The 10,429-nt window shown below is 44.9% G+C and overlaps 1 protein-coding gene across 1 annotated transcript; it reads right to left on the bottom strand.

The window, feature by feature from the left end:
- Positions 1–648: 648 nt before the first annotated feature.
- On the bottom strand, positions 649–8,702 carry BAG2 (BAG cochaperone 2). The gene is made up of 3 exons (XM_038131004.1): positions 8,371–8,702; positions 2,523–2,632; positions 649–1,484 (listed from the first exon to the last, which is right to left on the bottom strand). Exons 1-3 carry the CDS (start codon positions 8,532–8,534, stop codon positions 1,084–1,086), a joined length of 675 nt encoding a protein of 224 aa, XP_037986932.1. The 5' UTR covers positions 8,535–8,702; the 3' UTR covers positions 649–1,083.
- Between the last annotated feature and the right edge of the window lie 1,727 nt (positions 8,703–10,429).

The following is a 10,429-nucleotide window of genomic DNA, read 5'->3' as shown; positions in this document are numbered from 1 at the left end:
GCTGGTGGCTGAGCCAGAGAGCATCCTGCTCCCCTCAGGGCACCGCCAGCCTTGGGTGAAGTACTGCAAGACTGGCCAGGCTGCAGGGGTTGACAAAATTCCAGGCACACCTTAAAATCTGCAACTTTTGACTCAGAGCCACAGAGCTCAGTGATGATGCACAGCAGTTACTGTGAGTGAGAGGGTGGAAGATAAAAAACAAACCAAAAACCACTCACACAAAGGTGAGTAATGATGGATGTACAAAGTACCATCCTACACAGCTCTCAAATACAGTGTTTGCCTGGTGAGTAGTCAAAATGTTTTGCTCTGTGGCTTCACAGATTATGCAAAAGTGGAGTAATAGCTGATGTACAATTCCCCTTTCTATTATCTTCTAAAAAACACATCAATCTCAAAGCTACAATGAGCTTGTGGGAGCAGAATGGCTCACCAGGCATGGAGGGGGGATTTTGAGTCAGGTCATTTCTAGCCTGGCTGGTGATCCCTGGGATATGTGTTGCTTTTCATTTCCTCAGTTATAAACTGGAGGTAGCTGTCTATCTCTAGAAAGTACTGTGATTGATTTATTCAAAATATTCAAAAAGTGCAAAATTATAAATGGAAATGAGTAGGACACTCTGTTGTTTATGAAAATACCATAAACGGTTTATTAATTCTTTTGATTTATTGCCATAATTTGTCTTTTGTCCCCAAAAGTCTGGTTCACACACTATGTATACAGCAGAGAAAAGCTGAAATCTCATGATAGGACAAAACAACTTTAAAAAACCCAGGAGAATGGAGGAAAGGCTAGATTTTCAGTTTCTGTCAGTTGAGCAGAAGCGCAATTACAATTTGCAATAGAGCAGTATCAACTCTACAGAAGAACTGATAGCATTCTTTGCTATCAGTTGCCAAAAGAAAATGCCAATGCTACCAAAACCCATTAAATGCTTGCACCTGGCAATCAACGATACTTTGGTGCGTGTGGATGTGTATATACGTGTGTGTTCATACAGAGAATTCTTTTCTTGGCTTCTGTGTGCTTTTTATGGGCACTTGCTCATCCTGTGGTTTGCCAGAAGTAGCCAGGAGGATATGTTAATCCTGTTTGCTGTTGCAAGACTGCCGAACAGATGATTTCTGATGCTCCAACAATGTGATGGACTTTTCAGAGTTTTCCAAGTTTCTGAGCAGAGTCTCTAGGCGCCTTTTGATTTTCTTCTGATCCTCAATGGCACATCCAATGACCACGGACTGAAATTTCTGATCGATGGGTCCTGCTGGCACGTCGGACGTGCAAGCACCGTAAAGTGACATTAGGCGCATTTTGGCGTCTTCCAAATCATCGAGGAGTTTATTGACAATCTCATCGATCATCTTGGTGGCGTGCAGTAGGGATTCCTGCTGCTGCGCGTTGCGGATGGTTTCTACGGAAACCTCCACAGTCAGGGTTCGGCCCATCAGGCGATTAGCAGTCAAATTAAGTTCTTCTCTCTCACCTCAATTCAAAACAAGAAAATATTCTTGGTTACAGAATATTAGGCACATACTTTCCTGTGCAAATAGCATCATCGAGACACTCAAACTGCTATAACTTGGCAGTAAACATTTTTTTTTAAGTAAGTGACAATCAACAAGATTTCCAGAAGGCAGAAATAAGAAGAAATTTTTTACATTTGAAATGAGAAAATTTTCCCATTTGCCCAAGTCATACTCATTTCATAGACGCTAGTATCTGATTTGAGATGAGGCATTAAACTCTACTAAAATAGTAAGCAATGTTTTTCCACTGCTGACACAATGCTTGCTGTGTCACTTAAAAGCAAAACATTTATTAAAACACTATTATGAAGAAACATTCAATAACAGAACTGGCTCATTAAGGACTTCTGTGCCTTTCTAAGGAGAGATTTAGACAATACTCCAGAAAGTCATAAAGAGAAAACTAGATATAATAAAAGGCCATGAAAAAACTGGTTTTCTATTTTCTGAAAGTATAGCTGCTTTTCAAAAACATGAACACAACACACTTGATATGTAGGCTCTTGAAGAGCCAATAAACCAGCAATTTAAAGCACCTAATAATCAGGTTTAGGGAATATATTTAAAGCCATGAATCACACAACTACGACAGTGATCTTAATCATCAGGTTCTTGCAGGCTGTACACTTTGTAGCACTCATGGCTATCCAGTAGTCAAAATCATTTTCAACTATATTGTCATCATCATCATCATCATCAATGACTCTCCCCCAGCAGAGCAATGTTTATCTTGATTTTGAAAATGTATCAGTGAACTGAGTATAGGCTTTCACATACACAGTAGTGACGTTCATGGTAGTCCATCCACCTGAACAGCATGAATTTAGTCAAGAAGAGGAGATCTCAGGATAATGAGTAACACTTCATCAACCTCAGCTGGCTCCAGTGCTGCACCCTTACCAGCAGCAGAGTGCTGCTCACAAAGAGCTGCTCCCTAAAACATGGGCTGATTAGACTTTGGGTCAGTTGGAGGGTACAGGAAAGCAGCTTCTCACCTTCACTGATGTGCCTCATATCCTGGCTGTTCTGTATATTGTGGATCATTTCAAGCAGAATTTCTTTCTCTTGCTCCATGGCAGATGCTGCATCACGAAAAGCCTCTACCCTGTACATGGTTGAACCAAACAAAATATTTAAATAATAAAATAACTGTTCACCTATATGGCTCCAAAGAACTCTTGTTTTAAACTTCAGCTTAGAGTAAGCGCAGTCAGTTCTTGGTTATCCTGAGACAGACTCTCTGATTTCATGACTTTCTCTATCTTAACTTCACTTTTCAAGACTCAGTATAATTTAAAAAAACAAACAGATGGAGGGGCAAATGGAAAGAACAGCAATTCAATCAGACTTAAATTTTTTATTTTACTGACAGTGCTGTTCTATCCTACTCCGTAGCTAATCTGGATATGCAGAGCCTGATGGTACTACAGCCCCATAGCAGAAGTCCTATAGGCAGCTGGCAATTATTATCAGCTGCCTAGCTAGGAGAGAAAGGAAGCAAATCCCCATCAGGGAACTTGGTAATGAGAGTGGCAGCTGCAGAGATGGAGGCAGCAAGGGGCCCCAGCTCCCTGTGCGACCACCAGGCCAGCAGAACTCACAGAATCCACCTGCAAAGCAACAAACACTCCAGAAAACTGCAACACGCCAAACAACCCCTTTCACAAAGGAGAAAACCCTGTGAGTGGGACAAAGCTCACACGCTTTTATTAACATGACAAGGCTTTCCCCAACACAAGTGGTGTGCCTTGGTCACTGGGAGAAGATGCTGGACTGCCTGTTCCCACTGTCACTGGTGCTTTCCCTGGAATGATGCTCACTGTGATTCACACTGGGAGGAAGCTTCTGTGGGAGCAGCTCCTATTTCTGGGCTTGCAAGGACGCATGAAACTCGGTCCCTTCTGAAACCAGACCCCTACTCCAGTCCCGCTACTGTGCTGAAACTCACATGTAATGCAGTGAGGACAAGGGGAAAGTCCATCAGAAACTGCTGTCCCTGTAACTACTGGGTCTTGGTAAGGTGTGTGATTCTGTGCCCCCAGTCTGCTCTCCTTGTGGCAAAAAGTGCAGACTCAGCTCGCCATGGACAATGTGAAAATGTCCCATGAGAAATCTGAGTCCAGTTTCTTAATTCATGTCTTTTTCCTCACCACAGTTTCAAAGAGGGGGCTTTTGCATTCAGCTGAATAATGGAAAAGAACACTGGAGATCTCTAACACAACACTTTACTTGACCTGATACAAAAAGGGAAATGCCCCAGTCCCTTGGCTTTTCTCTGAGACTCGAGGGTAGGGGCTTGCAGAGGACTTTCCAAGCTGGAACTGGCTACAAGAGTTGCAGCAAAACCATCAACTCCGAGTTCACAGGCTGCACAGAAAAGTAAGAGTAGCATGTGAGCCTGAATGACGGTTCGAGATGCTTGCAAAGCACAGCTCAGGAGGTCTGCCTGCCATCACGAGAATCCATCCATCTATCCTGAAATGTTTATGAAACCTGGCCAGAAAAGGGGAAACAAACCAAAACATTGTTAAGTCTCTTAGGTACTCTACACTCAACATTTCTGGGCACTGCCTGAGACAGCAGTGGCTCATGGCTGTCTCTGCAGATGAGGGCACGTCTCCTGGGACAGGAATGGAGCTGCTGTTCCTTCCTCACAGGCTGGCTGAAGGCAGGTAACTTCAGGAAAACAGCAGTAAGAGAAAAGAGGGTGAAAGCAGAAGAACGGGAGCATTTGAGGATATAGTCAGTCTTCACATGCAGCCTGCTCACTAAATTATTCTGTTTTACAAAATATTTAACCTAATTTTGTCAGTGAAAGCACAGGCTTCAGGCCTTGCCTTTAATGTTTTTTCTGAGGAGGAGTGGGAAAAGTTAATGCAATGCAAATTCATGCCAAGTGCAAATACTTTTAATTATTATTTTGGACTGGTTAGTAAGAGCAATGAGGCAGGTGGAGTCATTTCATACTTCAGATGTCTCCACTTTATAATTTAGGAAGTCTAGTAATATTTTCAAAATGCCTTGCCATGCCTTTTTAAAAAAACTAGTCGCTGGAAAGTTGTAAATTAAAATTCTGAAGTGCAGACTTTCAATTCTGATAGTGTTTTAAAATCAGATTCAGTATATCACTGTACTGATGTAAAAACTAAAGTTCTGCCTTCAGTAGATAGATCAGTCCATGATTTCCACAGGCTTTGCTGGGTCCTAAGAAGAATGTGGAAAAGCTGCATTGCAGGGATGTATCCTGAATTGGTAGAGATGCCTAAAATATCACTGCTTCCAAAGGCCAGCTTGGTATCTGAGGTAGGACCTAAAAGCCAAATTGTCAGAATTAATGTTAAATACTGAAAAAAAAGAAAAACCTGGTTTTCCAACTAGAGCTTTGACTGACATTTATTTACTAAAGGTAATATAACCAAATCTTAAGAACTATTTTATTTGCAATAATTGCTACTTCAGAATTATTTTTACCATTTCCTAAACTGCAATATAGAGTGCCACGCAACAATGGGAGATGGTAATTTCAGGACAGTGCTCTAGTGGGGAAAAAAAAAAACCAAACCAACAAAAAAAATGGGAACCAGTCACACCAACTTCAGGAAAATAATGTGTCAGGATCACGCCATGCAGTCAGTTCTCAGAACTTCTTTCCTAAAATGCATGGTTTCTTAACTTCACAGGTTTCTATAAATCTTTCTTTTCCTTGTGTGGGGGACCCAAAAAAAACTGTTGGAAAATTTAAACCTCTAACAGAGGTGACGGATGTGGGAAGGGGTGGAAACACAATCCAAGTCTCAAAAAAACAACCAATCTATGAATAAAAGGTGAAGAAAAAAGAAACAAAATACTCATATTTATGCCCAATTATGAATTGTTTTGATGCAGCAGTACAGTCTTTTTTCCTCAGAGATGAAAACCTCCTATTCATATTTTTACTTGGATTGTATTTGTTGCTTTGAACATCAACTAAATATTCCATCTATTACCTAACACTGAAAAAGACATTCCTTACTTCTGATTTTCCCTGTTTGTGAGCAATTAGCTGAGCAATGCCTTTTTTTGCTACATGCCATTTATATGAGCAGAGCATTCCCCTGAGAAACAGGTGGACCAGGCTGTGCTTTTGTTTCCAGATGAGAAACTTGACACCCGCTTTCTTAGGACAGCTGCAATAACTCTGTCCTTTACACTACTGACTGACTTAAACAGCCCACTATTAAAGCCCACGTGCTGGAGGTTCAGATAAATTTTCAAAGCAAATAAGAAACATCTGAGGGATGGAGCAGCTTCTTTCCTGAAATGGAGCTAGTCAGGCACACTGGAGGGAGACAAAACAAGGGGTTTCACCCTGGCACCCTCAGGTCCTTCAGCTGAGTGTCCACTCCAGGTAAGCAGTCCTGTGAACACTGAAATGAATGGTGGTGGAACACAGTTGATCCAAAGAACAAGATAAAAAGTACAAAAAATGAAGGTAAAAAATACCCAGCAAGAATCTGACTTACCTCATGTATCATCACACCTAAAACTGTGTTTTCACTTAACACAACCAACCGAACGCAGTGACTCATAAACAGAGCCTCTGGTCTGGCTTCCAGCTGCTCCTGAGATATCTTGGCAGTCACGGCAACACGAAGGTCCAAGCCCTTACAAGGGGCAAATGTGCCACCTGCCCCCCTCGCCACCTCTGCCTCAGGCACTCCCTCCCAAATTGATTCCCCCTCCCTGCTCCTTTCCATACAGAAGAAATCCCCTCTGCCAACACCTATCAGGGAGGTACAAAAATACCCCATTACTATTGGAAAAGAAGCTCTCACAGTGGAAAAAAGGGAGGAAAAGAAAGGCTGTTCCAACTGGAGCATTTTACAATGGCTTTAAACTCAAAGAGGGTAGACTTAGATTAGGTATCAGGAAGAAATTCTTCACCATGAGGATGGTGAGACACTGGAACAGGTTGTCCAGAGAGGTTGTGGACTCTCCATCCTTGGAGGTGTTAAAGGCCATGCTGGATGGGGCTTTGAGCCGCCTGGTCTACTGAAAGGTGCCCCTGCCCATGTCAGGGGGCTGGAACGAGGTGACCTTTAAGGTCCCTCCTAACCCAAACCATTCTGTGAGCCTGTGATTTCCAGAGGGATGAAGCTTGCTTCACAGTTCAGTGTACCTTAAGCAACTTGAGAACTGAGGATTGTTGAGGGTTTTAATTAAAGGCTATAGTTCAGTTTGACAAATTTTCACTTATTGTATTTATGAGCAACATCTTGAGGGTCTATAGCAAAACCAAACAAGCTGGAGAAAGTTTGGAAGTTTTTCCTCCTGTCATTCAAATAAATTTGAAATGAAGCATGTTGATTAGTTGTGAATAGAAAAAAAACCTAAGACTTGAGTGACTTTGATCAAATTAGACTTTTTTTTTTCTCATTACTATTCCACATTTAGAATTATGGCTGTCTGAAAGAACCACAGCAAACTGGGAAGTTTAATTGAGGGTTTAATTGCTGGCTAACCAAACTGTCTGCTTTGTTTCAGAGTCACTCAGCAAATCTAAAACACATTTTTGCATATTCTCATGCTAATTTTTGGATTATATATTCATCATACGCCTAGACCTGGATGTAAGCAGTGAGACTTGTTTGCAGACAGTGATTTTGTTTAGTCAAATTCAGAGAAGTCTGCAAAGGACTTCAAGGAGATTTAATCAAGCTAAGTGAAAGGCTAATATAACAGCACATCGAGTCCACTCCTGAATAATGCAAAGTAATGCAGGCAGAAAGGGGAAATAAAACTCCTGCATCCCACAGAGCTCTTTTAATTACAGGAAAGTCCTAGAAACATTCTGGGTGGTTCTGTGAAAGCTGCTGATCAATATGCAGCTGTAATGAAGGAAAGGGTGTGTTGAAACAGTACCAGAGGAGGTGAATCAGTGGCATCCTGCACATCCATCCACCTCAGAAAGGACACTATGTAATTTAGCAGAGCTGAGAGGACAGGGAAGATGATTAAAGGCAAGGTATCATCTCTCATGAGGCCAAACTGGGAAAAAAGTCAAATGGTATTATTTAGGGAACATCAAGTAGCAGAAAAAGTCGGGACACGTCTTGGCGCAATGAAGAAATTCACATAGCATTTACAATAACTTTGGAAATACATGCCTCAGCTGCAGAAGGCAATGCTGTTCACATTTTATAGTGAGGCATTTTAATACACCTCAGAGAGGAGGTGGGCACGAACACAACAAGAACATCCACAGCTGAACCAGTAAGTGCAAAGGGAGGTTTGGAAGACAAGAAGCCTCACACGCCAGCATACAGCACTGCAGCTTCAGCTTAAAGGCTTGCCAGAGTCTTCCAGAGCCCGAATGACACCACGTTTTATCCTCGGATTTCCTGCACCTTCTTATAAAACACCTGCCCGCAGGTGCGGGATAGGGGCCACAGGGTGGGACGACAGCCACGATGTACCGCGGGCTCGTACAGAGCACATCCCCGTCTGCTAAAGGCTCCCCATACCCTGAAAGGTAACAAATCCTGAGCAGCCCTTCGCGCTTTCTCTGAAAAACGTCTACTTTCATACATTCCTATATATATATATATATTCCTATTTTCGTGTATTTCCAGGCCACGCTAATTCACCTTAGAGCAGCAGCTCCCATTTTTAAACTTTGCCCCCCGTGGAGGAGACCCCTTTTTCCCTCGCTTCCCTGCGAAGACTCACACGGCCCCCCCCGCGCCCCAGCCGGGGGAGGGCTCCGCGCCCGCCGCCGGCCCGCGGTGCGGAGCCACCGGCTCGGAACCGGCCGGCTCCCGGCCCCCTCCCAGCGCCCGGCCCCGGCCCCGGCCCCGGCCCCACCTGAGCTCCAGCTGGTCCAGGTTCTCGAGCAGGCGGCTGGAGCGGTCGGCCATGGAGGTGGAGCGGTAGAAGCGGCCCCGGAGCTGCCCGCCCGACTGCTGCTGCTGCTGCGGCTGCTGCTGCGCCCCCTCGCTGGCCTTGGCGCTGATCCTGGCCTGGGCCATCCCACCCGCCGCTGCCGCCGGCGGAACCTCGCTGCGGCCGCTCCCTCCCCGCGTCCCGCAGGCGGCGGCGGCGGCCGAATGCCGGCACCTCGCTCATGGCCAAAGAAGGAGCCGCCCCGCCGCCGGCCCCTGCGGCCACCCCGCCCCCGCGCCGGGCCCGCGGGCGCCGCCTCACGCAGCGCGGCGGGGCCGCCTCGCCTCGGCCGGGGGGCAGCACAAGCCCCGGACGGGCCAGGCTGGGAGGGACCACACCGGGTCAGCTGGTCCAACCTCCTGCCCCTCTCGAGTGAGGGAGACTCCGCAACCTCTCTGGGCAATCTGTTCTAGTGCTCGATCACCTCGACAGTAATGAAGTTCAGGTGGAACTTCCCTTCCTGTGCATCAGTTTCTGCCCATTGTCTCTTGTCCTTTTACTTGGCACCACGGAGAAGAGGCTGCTCCATCTTCTTGACACCTATCCTTTAGGTACGTAATCATATTGATGAGGTCCCCTCTGTCACTCCTCCTCGAGGCTGAACAGACCCAGCTCCCTCAGGCATTCCTGGTAAGAGAGATTCTCCAGCCCCTTGGCTGAGTTACCAGGAGCTCCCTGTCTCTCTTGTCTCTGCCCTCTCCGCACCAGCCCTGGAGGCCGGCTGAGCCGCGCCTGGGGCCGAGGCCGCAGCAGCCCAGTGTCCCCTGTTGGGACCGACACCCCAGCAGGTGCCCGGCCACCGCACACCCCGGCACACGGCAGCCGTGTGGTGCCTCTGCTCCTCACTGTCGCCGTCTGGGGCACAGAGAGACCCTGGGCTGTCCTGCTCCTGTCTCCATTCCCCTTTGTGACAAAAGCAACAAAACCTGGACCAGCCAAAAGCAGCATGAGCTCTGGCTGCAGTTCAGCCAGAAGCTACGGCAGGAATAATAATGTTTTCAATATCTGTATTAACTTTGCGTGAGATGGGAGCTATTGGTATGAGGATTTGTGTTCTAGAACTGGTCTGTTTGGCTGGTTTGCTCTTTCATTAAAGAAAACAAGAAGCCCGCAACTACCCAAATATTGTTTTTATTTAAGGCTAATTAAACAGTAAACTACAAAACTGAAAACAGTGGAAAGTGCAAGAAACGGGAGGAGAAAAAATAAAGGGCTTTAAAAATCCAGAAGCTTGAAAGGAGAAAAAAGTTAAAACCAGAGACAATCCTTACTGCAAGCAGAACCTGAACAGAATTCCTAAAAAAAAAAAAAAAAAAAGTACTTTGGATTTTGGATATTGCTACTTATGGTGCATCTTTCTCCTGCCAACTGCAAGAGCCCCCTACTACTTGCAGAAAAGCAGCTGTTTCACCAGCTGTTGTTGTAGGATTCTACAAAAAAGCTTACTGGAAAGAAAAGTGGTTTATGTTCTCTTTTTATGCCAGAGAGAAAAGATGTATCTATTTCATGGTAGCCAAGGTAGTGGATCTACATCTAGTAATGACTTGTCCCAAGAACATATTTAATTTGCTTGTATGAAATGGCACCTTCTCTCTCACAAGCACCAGCAATTCAATTCACACATAAGTTTTATTTGCCACTAGTGTGAGTATTTAAAAAGGAATTTGCTTATCCCAAAAGACAAGGTTTGGGCAAATACCCCATGGCTCTAACAGACCCATTTTTGGCACCCTGCTAAGAGGGATTTTGTTGCACAGGGATACTGTTTTGTATGCTTATCCTGCTGTGATTCAAAATAGCTGTTTTCTCAGGCTCGTCCATTCAGAATGATATCATGTCCCAAGTACTCTCATTAAATTAATTGCCTGAGTTTTCTTTGTTTTAGGTGGTTGGATAAGCAAGGCTTATTGCAATACGAGCTCATGGAAATAACTTCATTGGAACAAATGTTCCATCCATCTCTCTACAGAAGATAATTAAA

This window comes from Motacilla alba, chromosome 3, assembly GCF_015832195.1.
Source record: "Motacilla alba alba isolate MOTALB_02 chromosome 3, Motacilla_alba_V1.0_pri, whole genome shotgun sequence".
NCBI classification, from domain to species: Eukaryota; Metazoa; Chordata; class Aves; order Passeriformes; family Motacillidae; genus Motacilla; species Motacilla alba.
This window is presented reverse-complemented; position numbering and strand designations above follow the sequence as displayed.

Bases quoted from the DNA above. Each gene is read 5' to 3' on its own strand.
- BAG2 (XM_038131004.1), bottom strand. From the start codon at position 8,534: ATGGCCCAGGCCAGGATCAGCGCCAAGGCCAGCGAGGGGGCGCAGCAG. The intron at 2,633-8,370 runs GTGGGGCCGGGG...AACCATGTACAG, and splicing joins CTGGACCAGCTGGAGCTCAG to GGTAGAGGCTTTTCGTGATG. The intron at 1,485-2,522 runs GTGAGAAGCTGC...TTTTGAATTGAG, and splicing joins TATGAGGCACATCAGTGAAG to GTGAGAGAGAAGAACTTAAT.